Raw genomic sequence first — 18,594 nt, forward strand, 5'->3', positions numbered from 1 at the left:
GGCAAGACTTTGAATTGATAGTGTATTCCGTTGAATACAAACCTTAGGTATTTCCTGTGCGAAGGGTGTATCGGTATGTGGAAATACGCGTCTTTGAGATCTAAGGTTGTCATGTAATCTTGTTGCTTTAGCAGTGGTAACACCTCCTGTAGCGTGACCATGTGAAAGTGGTCTGATTTGATGTAGGTGTTTAGTATTCTGAGATCTAAGATTGGCCTCAGTGTTTTGTCCTTTTTGGGTATTAGAAAGTACAGTGAATAGACTCCTGTGTTTATTTCTGTACATGGTACCAGTTCTATTGCTTCTTTTTGCAGTAGTGCTTGAACTTCTACCTCTAGGAGGTCTAAATGCTGTTTTGACTTTTTGTGTTTTTGGTGGGATATTTGGAGGGATTTGTAGAAATTCTATGCAATAACCATGTTGGATAATTGCTAAGACCCAAGTGTCTGTTGTTATATCCACCCACGATTGATAAAACTGACTTAGTCTTCCCCCCACTGGTGTTATGTGGAGGGGTTGAGTGACATGTAAGTCACTGTTTGGTTGTTGGGGTTTTGGGGCTTTGAAATTTCCCCCGGTTTCTCAGGAATTGTCCCCCTCTGTATTGGCCCCGAAAACCTCCCCTTTGGTACTGTCCCTGGTAGGTAGACGGTGTTGATTGTGAGGTGCTGGCTTGTGTGGCCTGACCCCGAAACCCCCCTCTAAAGGTTGTTTTACGGAAGGTGCCGAAAGTGCCTCTGCTTTGCGGGGAGTAGAGCGTGCCCATGGCCTTGGCAGTGTCAGTGTCCTTTTTCAGTTTCTCAATCGCCGTGTCAACCTCTGGTCCGAACAATTGTTGTTCGTTGAACGGCATATTGAGTACTGCTTGCTGTATCTCTGGTTTAAAGCCAGATGTGCGTAACCATGCGTGCCTTCTGATGGTTACTGCAGTGTTTATTGTCCTTGCAGCTGTGTCCGCTGCATCCTTAGAGGAGCGTATTTGGTTATTGGAGATGTTTTGTCCCTCCTCAACCACCTGTTTTGCCCTCTTTTGAAATTCTTTGGGTAGATGCTCGATGAGATGCTGCATCTCGTCCCAATGGGCTCTATCATAACGCGCTAGGAGCGCCTGAGAGTTCGCGATGCGCCACTGGCTTGCAGCTTGTACAGCGACTCTTTTCCCAGCTGCGTCGAATTTCCGGCTTTCCTTATCCGGGGGTGGTGCATCGCCCGATGTGTGTGAATTGGCTCTTTTACGAGCTGCTCCTACCACGACTGAGTCTGGTGGCAGTTGAGAGGTGATAAAAGCAGGGTCTGTGGGAGGTGCTTTATATTTTTTCTCTACCCTCGGAGTGATCGCTCTACTCTTGACAGGGTCTTGGAAGATTTGCTTCGCGTGCCTTAGCATTCCTGGAAGCATAGGCAGGCGTTGGTAGTTGCTATGGGTGGAGGAGAGGGTGTTAAAAAGGAAGTCATCCTCGACAGGTTCTGTGTGTAACGACACGTTGTGGAATTCTGCTGCCCTAGCTACCACCTGCGCATACGCTGTGCTGTCCTCAGGTGGTGAGGGCTTGGTAGGGTATGACTCTGGACTATTGTCTGACACTGGGGCGTCATATAGTTCCCAAGCATCTTGGTCATCTTGGCTCATGGTGGTGTGAGCCGGTGAATGTGACGGAGTTTGTGCCGGTGATAGCTGAGTTACAGGTGGAGGAGAGGGTGGCGGAGTTGATTTCTTTGCCACCTTTGCTTGTGGTGTTAGTTGTTCAGTTTGGAACTCTAGTCTCCTTTTTCTCCTGATTGGTGGAAGAGTGCTAATCTTCCCTGTTCCACTCTGGATGAAGATCCTCTTTTGCGTATGGTCTACATCAGTAGTCTGTAACTCCTCTTCAAACCTGTGTTTACGCATTTGAGAGGACAACGATTGTTCCTCTGAATATGAGCCGGTAGTGGGTTCGGTTGCTGGTTGTTTTTGCACCGAAACTGTGTCTTTTTTTGTTTTCGGCTCCGAGGCGAATGTCTTCTTTTTCGGAGTCGAGCCTTCTCGGCGTCGATCATCCTCGGTGCCGCTGTCTCTGCGTCGAGCAGCGTCGGCTCCGCTTTCTCGGCGTCGACCTTTTTCGGCAACACTTTCTCTGTCCCGAGAATGTTGCGTGCCTGTGTCTCGACCCAAGTCGGACGTTCGGGGCACCAGTTCGGCCTTTTTCGGTGCCGATGGACGGTCACCTTTATGGGTTGAGCCATGGCCAGTTGGCAGTGGCGTCCCCTGGGCCTTGTCTGTTTTCTTGTGCTGTTTGCTTTTCGACGTCTTACTCACAGTTTCGCCGACGTCGAATTCATCCGAGTCCGATTCATGGATGGAGAAGGCTTCCTCCTCTTCTCCTTGTTCCTCGAACTCTCGGTGTTCTGTCGGCGTGGACGCCATCTGTAATCTTCTGGCTCGACGGTCACGGAGCGTTTTTCGAGACCGGAACGCACAACAGGCCTCACAAGTTGCTTCTTTGTGCTCGGGTGACAGGCACAAGTTACAGACCAAATGTTGGTCCGTATATGGATATTTATTGTGGCATTTAGGACAGAATCGGAACGGGGTCCGTTCCATCGGTGTCGATGTTACATGCGGTCGGGCCGACCAGGCCCCGACGGGGGATCGAAATTACCCCGAAGGGCTACCGGAGCTCTTCACGATTCGGTGTCGATTCTAACTATCCCGATCCCGAGCGAAACAATACCGACGTAGTTTTCCGAAGTTTTGACTATCTTTCCGTCCCGAAACCCGGAGCGAAAAGGAACACGTCCGAACCAGAGGGCGGAAAAAAAACAATCTAAGATGGAGCCGACGCCCATGCGCAATGGAAGCAAAGAGGAGGAGTCCCTCGGTCTCGTGACTCGAAAGACTTCTTCAAAGAAAAACAACTTGTAACACTCCGACCCAACACCAGATGGCGGACTATGCACAACATGTGTATCTGCAGCAACAGATGCCATCGAACATTTATTTTCAAGGAAAACACAACTACAGCAACCATTGTGTAGGTTGATGAAAAGATGGAAAATGAGAAACAACCTCTGAATGGATACACAACTGCCAGTCCTAAGTGTCTTGCCATGCAGTAACCAATGGGGAGAAAAAGCTTTTACCAGCAAGGCTGCAAAATGGACTTGTGTTGTAGTTGGGGGCTTCCCGACCCCTGGAACCATCAATGCCTTAAGATGCATTGCATGTCAGAATAGGAACTTTGATGCTGACGTACCGGTTGTCTCATACGAGGAAGCAAATACGATGTTGGGAAGGAGCTATAGGTTTAGTCATAAATTGAGGGAGTGCTGGACATGGTGGTACTTCAATGATGGTGGCGCCATACGGCCCCGTGCTGACACTGCTTAGCTCTGAAAAGGACATGCAGGGTCTATATAAGCCAACTCCCATACGTGGACTTTAGTTGCTTTCAAGGATGTCTGCACCCCCCGGAAGCAGAGAATCAACAGCAAATTGGCTCTGACAAGTTCCTACTACAAAGAAAATTACTGAAGGTAAGTATCTTGTTCTTCTGATAGAGACTTCTAACTGCTCATTCTTCACCTTTTGACTCAAAACCAGAGCTGTACAGGTGAATCTACAACTTTGCTCAAACCAAGAAGTCCTTTAGGACTGAGCAGGCCAAATGCCCTTCTCCGCCAACCTGCCTGACTTGACACCAGTGTTTTATGAATGCACTGAAAGAAGCCCACATAGCCACCTGTCAGATGTCCACGACAGGAACACTGCCAACAGAGCTATAGACCTGGTGAGACTGGTGCTGGTAGGACTGGGCTGCAGACCTTCCAGCGGCTGCTTTTTGGACAAAGTGTAGCAGATCTAGACGCAGAATACGATACAAGAGATGCCCTTCTGAACGTCCACCTAGTGTTCTTTGGTAGAATAGTTGTAAAAGATTGGCGCTCTTCTAGGGTCCATACGATGGAGTCTAACCTTACAAGGGTGAGGTGGATAACAGAACATTAGCAGGATGACTGTTTAAATGGTGTGGAACAGCATCACAACATTTGGAATTAAGGATGTATGTGTCCACAGAACCAATACGTCTAGGAAGGTGGTCGTATACAGCCGCCAAGCACAGAGCCTGATGTTCACTCACTTGCCGCAGACAGGTGAAGGCAACAAGGAAAACTGTCTTGAAGGAGAGGAGCCGCAAAGGTCAGCTCAAAGGGAGTATACATCAAATATGAGCAGATCAAGTTAATGTCTCACGGAGACTCAACAAAAGGAGAGGTAGGAAACAAGTGTTAAATAACTTTTTTTTTAAATGCATCATTTAAATAATGAGGTTTTGTGCCGACAACAGTAAAAAGGCTTAAAGAACAGACAGGTACCCCGTAACAGAGCCCAAAGTACAGTCTTGCCAGAGAAAGACAAAAGCAACAGAACGTCAGATAATTTGTCATGAAGGGGATCAATCTGGCTTGTGCTGCATCAAACCACAAATCTGTCTCAACATCAGGCATATACAGTTTTTGTCAAGGGGCACCTGGCTGCCAACTAGCGCCGGGAACTTTAAAGGCATTCAAGCGTTACTAATCAATCTGCAAGCATGAAGGTGGAGACTGCAAAGTCCCAGAAGCACAATCCTAACCCTGCTGAAGCGACAGTAGGCAGGCCTGGAGGGGCAGCTTGAACGGAAGACAGATGGTCAAGCCCAGGAGTTCTGCATACCATACTCTTTGTGCTGAATCCAGGTTCACTAGAATGACTTGGGCCCAGTCGTTCCTGATCTTTTGCAGAACTCAGGGCACCTCCAGGTATAAATGACACTCCTTATTCACTAGGCAATGGAGGCTGAGCTTGTCTGCCCATGCATTCAAAGATCCTGTCAAGTCACTTGCCAATAGGAATATCCCTTGATGATCCAGCCAATTCCTGAGACAAAGCCTCCAAGACCTCACACCGCCCTGCTGGTTGAATACCACATGGCAGTGGTGTTGTCCATAAGCACCTGCACCAGACTCTCTGATGGACAGAAGGAAGGCTTTCAATGCCAATATAGGATGGCCCTCAGCTCCAGAAGGCTGATTTGGAGTTGGGCATTTACTGGAGACTAGAGGCCTCTGATCTCAACCTCTCCCAGACGGCCACCATCAACCCAGAAAGGACCCATCGGTCACCACTGTCACCAATGGGTGGGGCTGGGAGAGGGTTGTGCCTCTGACCCAATCGAGGTCCTGTAACCACCACTGATGGAGACAATTGGTCTCAAGAGCCTCAGAGCAGACCTCACTGAAATCCAGGTTATAGGATGAAAGATCAAGATTAAAGCCTGAATGTTCTGGACTCTCCTTTCTAGGGGAGAGGCACAAAACCGAACTCTGTCCAGAATGGCTTTGGGGAAGGGGAGACTCTAAAGAGGTGCCGGGTGTGATTAGGACACGTTGAAAATTAACCACAAAGATGACATTACTCTGCAAGTGGTTGACAACTGCCTGAGGAAAACCTACCTTCAACAGCCAGTCTTTGAGGTAGGGGAATACTGGAACCCCTGACCTTGAAAAGGTGTGCTGCTACCATTGCAATCACTTTTGTGAACACCTAAGTGGCACTGGTGAGACAAAATGGGTGCAGGGTGATCTGAAAATGCCCGTCCTACCACAAACCACAGGTAGGGGGCTGATGGGTCTGCAGGAAGGGTATATGGAAATAGGCATCTGGCAGGTCTATGCCACCATCCAGTCTCAAGGGTAGAGGGCAGCCAATACCTGGGCCTGTATGAGCGTCTTGAATTTTCCCTTCTGGAGGAAGGCATTGAAAGGGTGCACTTCTAAAATAAAACAGACGACCTCTGTTGTTCTTCGGCACTATAAACCAAGACCTGTTTCTGGCACAGCCACCCTCGCAATAGCCCCTATCTCCAAAAGGACTTGCACTTCCTGGTGTAGGAATGACTGATGGTCCTCAGTCAGTCATTCTGGGGATGGGGGAAGGTGTGGCGGAGATGCAATGAAGGGCAAAGTGAATCCCTTCCAGACTATCTGAAAGACCCACCTATCCGATGGGATGGTCTGCCAACCCAGCAAGAATCGATGGATCCTGCCTCTAGCAGAGTGGCTGCGCTCCACTAAGGGCACCCTAAAGAGGTTTGGCAGGTGGCTGGACCATTGACGTGTCTACTGAATACTGTAACAAATGTTGAAATGCCGTCAATGGCATCAGCATTGGTGTCAAGGTCCCATGGACTGACGTGGAGCATGGCGCTAGAGAAAGAGTTGGAACTGGAGTCCGAGGAGACCCAGTGGTGGATTGGGAGCGTCCATGGCAACAGGGGCCAACCCACCCAGCTGTACCCCAGATGAAACACACAATTGATGGGATCAATGCTTATAATTTGTCTAAACACTGGCAATTGCTCACAGTAGTATTCCGACCTATCATCCTTTTGCTAACCATGCCACCTCAGTTTGGACCCAGGCATATGCAAATCAGTCTCCTCATGTGAACAGCCCAGTCCAAACTGCCAGGACAGGTCCTTCCTCAACTAGAACACAGGCAACCCAGGACCAGTTCTGCCCTAGTTATGGGTTTATCAGCCAGGTACAGCTTGGTTCCAGTGACAGAGAGCATGGGACCCACATCTGGGTATACCCATACCACTTAGGGCAATACATAGAACACAAAATGTAATGTGATAAAATGCTTGCAATATATCTAACCACTAGAAATCGCTCATGGTAGCGTCCCAACCCATTGTTCTTTGTTCACCATGCCACCTCAGTTTGGACCCAGCCATACGCAAATCTGTCTTTACCCTGCTCCCCGTGGGACCAATACAGCCCGAACTGCCAGACCATCTCTGAACCAAAACACAAGCAACCAATGATTGGTTTCACCATAGTTATGGGCTGATCAGTAAGGTATAGGTCGGTTCCAGTGACAGTGAGCATGGGACCCATGTCTGGGCTTGTGTGACATTGTCTTGTGGACATAATTAAACATCTACCACTTCAGGGGCAAGAAAAAAGGACTCCAATTGCCCCATTCAATCTTCAGACATGCATATGTAGGCTCTGGAAGTTGGGGTATAGAACCTGCCTCTGCAAGAGGCGGTCTACCCTGCGAGGGAGACTAAGCAGAGGGCATAGTGAGAGGTGAATGAGGTATGCATACTACACTCTTCATGGCCAGTCCAGTGCTATTAAAAGTATTTTGGCCCAGTCCAGACAAATCTTCCTCATAATGCGAGGAATCAAGGGTATGGGAGGAAATTTACAATAAATCCTAAAGTTCCACCTCAAGCAAACACGTTCCCCAATGCACTCTGCGTCAGATACTGGAGAGCAAAGCATTTTCGGGCAGTGAGTGTTCCTGTAAGTGGCAAAGAGGTCCATCTGAGGAGAAAACATTTTAGACTGCATCTGAATGTAGTCGCCACTCAAGTTAGGCACGATGACGGCAGCTAAAACTGTCAGCTCGCACACTGAGCACTCCTACCACATGCGATCTCACTAAGCAGATCTGATGGTCCTGATCTGAGGTACCAGAGTCCCACACTTTCTCAGAAAACGGGATGCAGCCCCTACTCCTCCTTGTTTATGGGTGCCCCACATCGCAGCTGTTGAGATCTGAACCGATGAACCACAAATGAAGAGAAAGGCCTTAATCGCAAACAACTAAATTCCAAAAGGTTGATGTGTAACATCTGTTTTTTTGCGGACAAGAGGCCCATGTTCTCCAGTTCGTGGATGGCTCAAGAACCTATGGTGAAGGCATTCATGCTCATTGTTGTCACAACAGGGACAGGGTGAAACAGGTTGCCTTGCGTAAGGTTGTTGTACACACTCCACCAATGTGGGTCTGCTGAGGTATCGCTAGCTATTCATTTTGAGACAGCTTTAGAGAGCTCTGTGGTACTGGAGCCACTGCCTGCAGAGGCACCACTGAAGGGCCCTCATGTGCCAATGATAGAATGCAGGAAGATAGGAGACTGAGCAGTCATAAGACCTTCAGGACTGGAATTTCGGGATTCCCGACCACCTGCAATCTGTGAGGACTTGCAGAGCGAAGCTAGGCCAAACAGAAGAACTGGAAGCTGGTAGTGTTTGAATCCGAGCATAAAGAGAAGAAACTTCCTCTGTGACTGCAGAATAGGGATGTGGATATAGGTACCATGCGGGTTAACAAGCACCATTTTGAACTATTTCTTTTTGAAGAACCAATTCAGAATCTTGAGATCTAGGATTGGGCAGAGGCAACCATCCTTTTTGGGGACCAGGAAGTAACGGATGTAGCACCCTGACCCCTTTCCTGCTCTGGAACCAACTTGACTGCACCCTTGAGAAGTAAGGTCTGAACCTCTCGTCGTAGGATGCGCAGGTGGTCTGACAGGAGTGAATCTGGGTGACGGGGCATTGAGGGGGGAGAGGGTGTTGAAAGGATAGGCATACCCACTTTCCACAAACTGCAAAATAAAAAAGTCTGAAAGGGCGGAACTAGGGCTGTTTCTCTGTGATGGAAAAAGGAGGAGGAGGAGTTTGACCTCTGTGTCTTGTAGACTGGGTTTGCTTGTTGCTTTTTATGGGCGTACTGCTAATTGCCCGGAAAGGAGAAACCCCTATTGAAGCCTCTAAATATCCGAAACTGACAGTAGTTCCTAGTATGAGTTTGGAGACAGAGAGACAGCCTTCAGCAATGCGGTCTTTGAATCTCTCCAGTGCCAAATTTGTTCTAGCACCAAAGAGGCGCGAGCCACTGAATGGGAAATCCAGAGTTGTTTTGATGTCCTGTGAAAAAACAGAATTCTACAGCCAGGTATGGCAGCATACAGAGATAGAGGTTCCCATGGCCCTTGCAACCAAATTGGCTGTGTTCTAGACTGACTGGATGATGTGTTTCGCTCCAGCTTGACCATCCTTTATCAGCTCAGCAAAGGGGGTGTGAAGATCATCTGCAAAGTTGGGTAGCAGACTCGTGCTCTAGCAGGGCATGAATATTTCTTCCAAGGTGAGAGGTGGAATTGATGGGTGTGAGGGTCACTCTTCCTGCAGAGAAGCTCAAATTGTAACATTCTCCTAGGTTCTCTGATGCTGTAGTGGGAAAGGATCCCAATATCTGCCAGGAGGGAAAAAGACACTTGTATGACTAGGCTCTCCGGAAATGGATGTGAGGAGAGGAAGGTGAGGCCACCGGGAGCTGACTCATATCTGCAGACAATGGTTCTTGAAAACTAAAGAAGCTGATAGTTTCTCCGAAGTAGCTAATATAGGCTCAGTGAGTGTCATTAAAAGTTAGTAATGGCTCAGATGTGTGGGTGGCTGAACGAAGCACCTAGGTTTTGATATTGGGCTTAATTTCTGTCGGAGGAAGTTATAGGTCCAACATGTCTGTTCTTTTCCAAGAATTGAACAGTAGGAGGTGACCTCAGGAGATGGGAGTCCGGTTAGGGAGAAGATTCCACTCTGGGGAGGTATCAAACTCATTTGCATCTCGGAGGCCTGCAAAATTTGGGTCTGAAAGAGACAGGCCTTCTCTATCATCCTCCACACTGAGGTCATAGTGAGGAATTTCCTCCTCTTCCATGAGCAAGAATCGCCCTTCCTACATCAGTGTCTATGCCTCTCTTCTGGCGTGGTAAAATTGTAGGTTCAGAAGAGGCACAGGCTCAGATTGAGATAGTTGCTGCAATGGAGGCTGCATTGGTGCCAGTGGGGACAGATGCCGTGCCAGTGATGACTGCTATGTCACCAGGAGATGTAAGGGTCCAGCACCAAAGGTGGTGAATTCGCAATGTTTGATGACGGCGGAGTCAAGCTCGGTGTCAGTCCCAATGGCAGGGGTTGTGCAAGAGTTTGGGTCGGATTTAACTATGAAACTGGTGGTAGTAAGAGGAGCAGCATGAAGGGCGCTGGTAAAGGATAAACGGCACATGGGGGTGTTTTTTTTCTTCCAGGTGGGGACAAAGTATGTTGAATAATGCAAAGAGAAACTTGGTCTTTTCTGTCCCAGAAACTGGAAACGTTTTGCATATATCTGACTTGGCTAGGGAATTGGGGTCATGCTGCAGGCGGCAGCATCTCCGGGTCATGTGGAGCCATAGGTGCCAGGTTCTACATAAGCTCCATCTACTTTTCTTGATCCAACAATGGGTAAAATGAAGCTGACTGTCTTGACAGCTTGTTTCTCAAAGCATGGACATGAAATTGGGGGTTTATGTTTTGTCTTCGAAGAATCAGAAGAATGTGGAGACTCTGGACACTTCGACCATGTCCTTCTCGCACTGGCATACCTTTTGGCCTCCTGCTCTTTAAGTACATAAGCATCTTCTTTCTGCCACAACGAACAGGCTCCAACATCATGGTCAGATCTCAAACACAAGAGGCAGATGTCATGGTGGTTTGTGATGGATATCCAAACATCACAGTACCAGCAAACATAGGGAGAGGCATAACAAAAAGAGAAAACTGTACTGCGTCAATACTCCCAATGACATTATTGAGAGCCCCTGAATGAGTCAATGGATAGAAAACTGGAAATTACAGCACAATGACGGAACAATATATGGCTCCAATACTGTTACAAGGTGTTGCGTGAGCCACTGAGGTGGAGCCTGTGCTCCCTATCGGCGTGGGGGGGATTTTTGTTTTTGGGTGCTCATTTATAGTAAGGCTGGAGGTATCAAACTTGTCTCTCAAACTCCGGTATACACCCCAAGGACTCAGCCCCTGACAGCTAACCTTCACCAACAGGAGAAACGAGGCAGCGGAGCAGGATCAATGCCCAACCCCTACTTCCTTGCTGTTTGGTTTTATTTCTTAATCACTGGACAGACATATACTCAATGATCAGAACAGATTAGTTGCCTTCCGGGACAGGAACCAGAAACGTAGCAGAGTAGAAAGATAAGAAAGATCCCCATATTCTAAGATGTTTCTCAGTAAAGATGATGTAGTCTAGATTGGCAAATCTCTTAACCACTAGTAGCCAGTCCATATGGGTGGAGAGAGACTTAGACAGCCACTTAATATAGATCTCCCTATGCGCTAATAGAACGAAGTAAAAAATAAGTTGCACTTGGAGCTTCCCTGCCCCATCTTCTGGCAGCAATTTGAACCCCTCTTGCAGACCAAATACAACCATTATTAAGTTTACCTCTATTCTTTTCATTATGTTTGAAACGGTCTAACTCACTTCTTGCCAAAAGGTCTGAATTTCTGGATTATGCCATCAAAGTAGTATATCATCTGCACCTTCAAAAGCGCACTTTAAGCGTGAACTCTTTCTCAGGGGGGCTAGTTTTGCCAGTCTTCTCGGTGTCCAATAAGTCCTGTACATGGTAAACAAATGATTCCTTCTCAGAGGTGCAGACTTCACAATTGACCAAAGTGTGCGCATTGATACTTGCCACAATCGTGAGTGGTTGGAGACCGGCAGGTCCAGGGTATAAACGCTTTGGGTGATGGGAGGGAGGCATCTTCTGCTTGCACCAGGGACCAATACCATCTTGATACCTCTAACTCTTGCAAATCTATTAATTTATTTCCAGTCTGTGCTATGCCCAACCTCAAATTCTCTTTGTACCCAGCTTTTCAATTGTAAGTATTTAAACTTAGATAGTCTAGCGTTAGTGCATCTCAATATGGAGTCCCAGGTGATCACAGAACTGTCAGTAACTAGTTGGCCCCATCATAGAACATCTGCCTCTATTAGTGGAATGGGAGAGACATTGAAGGAATTCTGAATCAGGCATAGTGCCTGGGATGTTCAAAAAGTGAGGAATCTGCAGGACAAGCATCCATCAGAAAACAGGTAGTTGCACATGTGCAATACGTCAATACATGCACATTATCAGACACATTCATTGCTATTTTTTCCACATTTGTTAGAATGCCAAATACACATGCCCACTCAACTGGTTACTAAAGGTGCCATATTACCATGATAACTTACATGGGATGCAAGGGGTCTAAACAATCCACACAAGGTGCACCAGGCAATGAATATCTCAACAGACAAGGAGTTAAGATTGCCATGCTAAAGGAATCAAACCTAACAAAGGCAACAGCCTCAAGAATTGCGAGGAGTTGGGTATCACCACCATAGAGCAGAATCACACCTAACAAAAGCAACAGCCTCAAAAATCGCAAGGATATGAGTATCACCACCATAGAGTATGCATCATACTGTTAGTCACACAGAGTATGTATTCTGAATGGAGAAAGGAATTTCACTTTGCCCCATACATTCTGAAGCTGATGACCAGGGCAAGTTCGTTGTGATAGAAGGCACTATATATCGTAAGCATATAACCCTTGTTAACACATATGGGCTGAACATGGCCAATCAGAGGATTTTTTTTCCCTCTCTATTAATACATGGAAAATGGTACTTACAATGTCTCAGATAATACTATGGCACTGAACTCCCCATACAAGACTGAACTAAGTATCAAATTGCTTGCATTCCTAATGAATGCATGATAGGTCTGCTTCGACAGTACTGGGTGAACTGATTTCTTCACATGCCCTAGTTGATGGTGGACTGATTTCTTCACATGCCCTGGTTGATACATGGAGACTAAAGCATCCTAAGCTCTGAGAGCATATCCACATCATGTGTGAAAAACTCATGGTCCTATCTTGATTTCTAGCTATCTACTAAAGATAAACACTTGTGTCCTATCTGTTCAACACCTTGACAATATGCTCTCAGATCCCTCACTCGTTCTAATACACCTAGGAACTACCCAAAGCACCCTATTCTGCATTTCCATGGAGGTTGCACCCAGAAGCGCTAACTGATACAGTGTTTCAGTAGGAACTTAAACTAGAAATAGTTAACTATTTCAGTAAAAATGTGGGAACAATAGATAATGTGAGCACATTATGGGAAGCTTTCAAGATGGTTGTAAGGGTTGCATGTATCACAAAACTGGGAGCGATTTTGAAAACGTTAATGCCAGCTCCATAAATCAGAAAAAGATGCATTATGTAGATTGCTCTAGATCCCCATTATGAAGCTGATATACAGCGTAACGTAGTAGCAGAGTATAAGGAGACAGCTAAGAAGAAAGTCAAACACCTAATGAAAAACACAAAGCCTGCATATAAGGAGAGGGGGAGTAACCTGGCAAACTCTAGCACATATGCTTAAAAGCCCCTCGGCCACTGCTGCCACTGAAAAGACAACCTCGGCAGCTGAACATGAGCAACACAGATGCAGAAAGTATACTCCAATCATTCACAAGTTTGTGTGCCAACCTGCATACCTCATAGTGACACAATGGATGTGAATTGACTGGATATCAGGAACACGTACTGCTGACACTTAGCAATGGGCATCAAGAAATTCTAGCACACCCCATCACAATGGAGGAAATAGTGGTAGTGGTGCAGAGCATGCGTAGCAGCCAAGGTGCCACAGCCTGATGGGCTGTCCTGTGAGTTCCATAAAGCCTATATTAGCCCCATATTTATTATTATGTTTGCTGTTTAAAGAGGCCCATGAGAAGGCTTTTTTTTTTTTTTTTTTTTAGTTTGCTAAGGGGACCTTCTTATTCCTGTTAAATTTGACAAAAAAGCCACACTGCTGCAAATCTTACAGGCCATTATCACTTAACAATATGGATGTAATTTTCTAATCAAAATACCTGCTAACAGAATTCTACTGATGACAGTCAACTTGGTGGTGCCTGATCAGTCTAGTTTTGAGCCCTACACATCCACGCCACTTGTATAAACTTTTTGCTTTAATGAATCAACTAAACCCGGACTTGAAGGAGGTCACCGTATTTCTGGATGCAGCCAAAGCATTAAATTCACTTGAATGGGACTTTTCCTTATAGTTAGAAGAATGGGTATGCCACTCTCCTTTATCAGTTAAATAAAGTTTCTTTCACCCATGTTACTCATGTTCCGGGTGGAACCACTGGTGCACGTTGGGGCAGCACTATTCACACTCTATAATGAATTTTACAAGCAGGAAATTGCTAATGCTGTTGTTATGGCAATATACACTGAAGGCCCTAAAAGTAAGTTGACCCCAATCATACACAAGTACATAAGATTCAGCGCCTTTTCTGGTCTTCACAGAGTAAATCTCTAATTTGTTTTTTGCAGGCAGAATAGCATTATTGAAAAAGGTAGTCCTACCTTCCTTACAGGTCCTTACTGATTACACCGGTCAGGGCAGATAACCCAGATCTAAAAAGGACATTCTTACTTTGTCTTGTGAACTGGGAGCTATGTTTCCATAGACATGGAGTTATATTATTTGTGGGCACAACCACGATATGCTCAGCACTGGTACTGTCCTATGTCACAAGGCCCATATGTGGCAACAGACGATCATGCATCACTGATCCCTCTCCTCTGCAGGTGCTAAGACATCACCATTTGAAACCTATGCAAATAGTATATGACTATGAAAGTACTGCTGGGCATGGGCAAGGCTAGAATTCCACTAGACTAGCTTTATTCACCATAATTGCCATTCTTTTACTACCCTGCACTCACCAATACTGTGAGAATTCCCTTCAAATACTCTACAAATTTAAACTTAAGATGTTTAGCTGCACATTTCCTGAGAGGCGGTTTACTGAATAGCAGGAAATAACCAAGGGTGCATTCCACACACACCTGCTTATTACAGACTCAGCACAGTCTGTAAGGCTGTCTTTGGTACCTTCCCCCAGGAGCTTTCACACTGTGGGGGAAAATAAATATTCACTCTCCTTACAGCCACTTCAACCAAAGGGCTCATAACACAACTATATGACTCCACACTTTGAAACTCCAATAGATACATACACTGCAAAGGAGAAATGGATCCGAGAACTCGAAGACCAATCATGGAGGCAGACTGGAATTATAGCCATGCCAAAACTGGTATGCTTACAGCAAATAGTTTGCCAATTATACACTTAAAATGTCTACATATGATTTATTGTTCTCCACTACGTTTGGTCTACAGCGGGTTCAGGAAAGATGCAGACTGCTCTGGCTTTCTTTCATTTGGTAAGGTCGATCCCTAAAATTCTGGACTATTGGGACACTATAATGAGGACAATCACAGAGATGAGCCAATAAATCTGGATACAAAGCTTGGACTCCTGGTGTTCTTGAGGGACATCCCAGCACAACGAGAACACTGCTATATTACTTGCAAAGCACTGTGTCCCCTCTGGGGATGTAGTTGTACACCTACACAGAGTTGCTAAAGGTTGTACTACCTACAGTGACCAGCTGGAGGTCAATGCAGAGCTACTTAGCCCTCTGCATTGCCCCTAAAAGACATACAGGCTCTGCTACATTTATACCTGCTTAACCTTACAATCACAAAAATCTGATTAACAGCCTCCCCTTTGCCCAGCAATGATAATGCTATTACAGTGAAGACTGGTTCTGTAGGAGGCTAATAAAAATTATATAAAGTAATCATTAAGAACCTACTTAAAGAATGGCACTGTAGTAGATAACATTGCTGTGGATTTTGCCACATTTGGTACACTTGATTACGATGTGCATAGTTTCTCACTTTATCTTCGATAGGGATATGCGCTCCTCTGTTATTTCATGTCAAAGTTCTGTAAAATGATAGACTTTTTTTCTAAGATACAATAAATCCAAAAGTACATCTTCACTTATGAAGGACCAATATGCAGGCAGGTACTTTAAACGATTTTCATAAGGGACAGCATGGGTAATCAGGGTAGCCATTCAGCGACGCAAGCAGCATTTTACCTTGAGATACAGATTCCTTAGTCGTGTGTAAAAAGAACAGATGAAAAATTACCATTATCACATTTCCGCTATTTGGTGTAGCAATGTACTCCTTATAGTCGGGGAAATGTGGTAAAGATTGAAACAATACAGAAATAATTGGTAAAGAACAGAATATGGCTGCAAACACATAACGTTTCCGTTACTGAAGAAAATCTCAAAATAAATCTAAGCCAATGCAACCACAGTTTTGGATCCAGCCACTACCCAGCAATAAACTAAATAAATGTTGTCACATGGGTGATAAGTGAGCAAAATCAGCTCTGTGCGAGAAGGAGGAATATGCGCCTAAAGCCTCATTTAAGAGAAGACTACAACATGTTCCATCAGCGCACTCCCTTATACTCCAATTTCGACTCTTGTCTGAATACATCTTAGTATCATAACAGTGAGTAAGTGCAAATTATTCCGTTTATTTTCTCACAATTTGTTTCACCAACTCTTTTCACAATACTATTCCACAATGTAATTTTTTCCACAGTGGTCAGGTTTCAATGCTGGGCAATGGCATGGAAACGTTATTAAAACAACGTAGGTAGATGTTGTGCACAGTAATGCTGTACGGTGAAACGATCATTTTGCTTACATTTGTTTTCAGAAACCCCTGATTAAGGGTATATGACTCGAAACACATAGGGTCCAGAAAATTATGTGATGATACAGACCATACATAATGATAAGACGTGATGTCAAAGTGACCATATACAACAAGCGTGAAGTTCTACAATGCAAGTGAATTGTGGAAAAGTCAAATCAATTAATAAATAGCCGTGGCAAAATACAGTGTTTATTCAATCTTTGAGATGTTGATTAGTTTGTTCAATACGGATTGAACCCGCAGGTCTGCTGTTAAATTGCGTCAGAAAGCTGGTCAGTGGTTCTCACCACCGGCATGTTTTGGTAAAGCTTTATTTCAAACAGTTCTCACACAGAAAGAATGCTTATACAGTCGTGCTTCCTCCAAATTTATTAGCAAATGCTATATTGAATCATAAAACAGCCAGATAGTGGAAGATGCCAGTTATTTGTGAATTTTACTGTCATAATTATCATTTTGAGGATAACTTTCAGATTTACAAAATAAACATCTAATTAACTTGAATATAACTTACCCAGTTGACCACCTTCCCTGTTGATCATCAAGCCATTTACTGACTGGGTACAGAAGGGGCTTTTCACCTACATTTTTTGAAGCCTAGAAAGAGGAAGAGTTCTCCAATAAGACAATATGACAAAAATATAGGTTCAAAAAGATTCCGATTAATACAATTATGAAATTGCTTGTAACTGCTGTCAACCATCACATTTCCATACATCTTACAGCCTCAAAGCAACAGGCCAAGTCACCAAATTCAATGGAAACTTCAACTATGCTCTTAAAATTACAAATGTTGTTACCCATTTGATCATATCACTATATGTCATTCTCTTCACCCCATTTATATGTTGGCAGTCAAAGACGCTCAGTGGTAGCCTGAAGGAACGGTCAAATTTCCCTAAATGCTGTGTGGCCAACCACATAATTCAAAAGTGCAAAGAACAAAGTCATTTCAGGTGACATTTTCACTAAGGAGTCACCTGTGTTTTCAAATACTTTTGGGGAGTTATGGGCTTCAAAAATGTTCCTCTCTTCAAGATACAAGCACTGTACCACAAAGTATTACAGTTCCAAGAGTTACAGAACAACCTGGGTTAAATTTATAAAGGAGTATATCAGTTTCAGATGTGTTTCAAGATGCCATCGCAAATAATTTTCCAGCTTGTAAAGGTGCAAATTATCCATACACTTGTTATATGATCTTTTGTAGAGTAGGAAAGAAGGCAAGTCAATGCTGTTGTGCACAAAGGTAAGATTGAGAGCAATAAGACACGGAAAAAGGAACTCAGTGCTTTCTCTTTCAGGACACTAAGAAATAGAGTGATCAATAGATAAATATACAGAATTAGAGGTGTGGAACTGTAGAAAAGTGCCTCTTTTGATATGTCTCCCCCACTTTTTTGCATGGTTTTTGGTGTTGTTCTGAATGAAAGTGCACTGGGTCCTTGCTAAACAGGTCTCCAGTGCCAGATCCTTTAGATGCCACTTTAAGTCCCTAGTAAATGGTACCCCTAGTACCGAGGGCATAATGTACTAAAAGAAGGCCCATGAGGGCTAGAGCGCAGATTGTGCCACTCTCAGGGACCCTCTCACCTAGGTGCACCTAGTGCTGCCTTTGCAGACTGCATGTCTTGGTGCAGACCAAAATGAAAACACAACATGGCACACAGCCTTTGAGTCCTGTCCACTTACACTGCATGTAATATATGTAAGTCATCCCCCTGACAGGCCTTCAAGTCCTGAAGGCAGGGTGAATTATATTACATGTGAGGGCATACCTGCATGAACAGATATGCCCCGGATATGCCTTTGTCAATTCTCAGGCATAGAAAGTGAACACTGAAGCCATTTTAAGTACATGTGCTGAACACTGGTCATTACGAGTTCCCCAGCTACATGATGGCTTTACTGAAGATAGGGAGGTTTGGTATCAAACATCTGCTATTAATAAACCCTCACTGAATCCAGTGATGGATTTATTAATATATGTATTCAGAGTGCACCTTAAAGGTGCCCCCTGCAAAACCTATCAATTCCTAACATGAGCACTAACTGTTCAAAACAAGTACAACGACCTCAGACAAAGTTCTGGCCCTCTGAGTTGAGAGCCAGTGCTCTCGAAGGGGCAGAACAAAGGTCAGCTCTGGGCTGAGGTGTGACCACCTCTCCCAGGCAGGATGGACATTCCAGGGTGGGGAGCGTCAAAGGCCTTGCCGCCCTTGAAATGCAACCAAGGCCTCTCCAAATGGTGGAGG

The 18,594-nt window shown here is 45.1% G+C and overlaps 1 protein-coding gene across 1 annotated transcript in view; it reads right to left on the reverse strand.

Moving 5' to 3' along the window:
• RNF17 (ring finger protein 17) overlaps positions 1–18,594 on the reverse strand; it is a 1,983,649-nt gene that overhangs the window by 1,899,362 nt on the left and 65,693 nt on the right. Inside the window, exon 3 of the mRNA XM_069202301.1 lies at positions 16,854–16,936. Within this exon, the coding sequence (XP_069058402.1) occupies positions 16,854–16,936 (83 nt within the window). The remainder of the gene's footprint in view (positions 1–16,853; positions 16,937–18,594) is intronic.

Source organism: Pleurodeles waltl, chromosome 8 (assembly GCF_031143425.1).
Source record: "Pleurodeles waltl isolate 20211129_DDA chromosome 8, aPleWal1.hap1.20221129, whole genome shotgun sequence".
NCBI lineage: Eukaryota > Metazoa > Chordata > Amphibia > Caudata > Salamandridae > Pleurodeles > Pleurodeles waltl.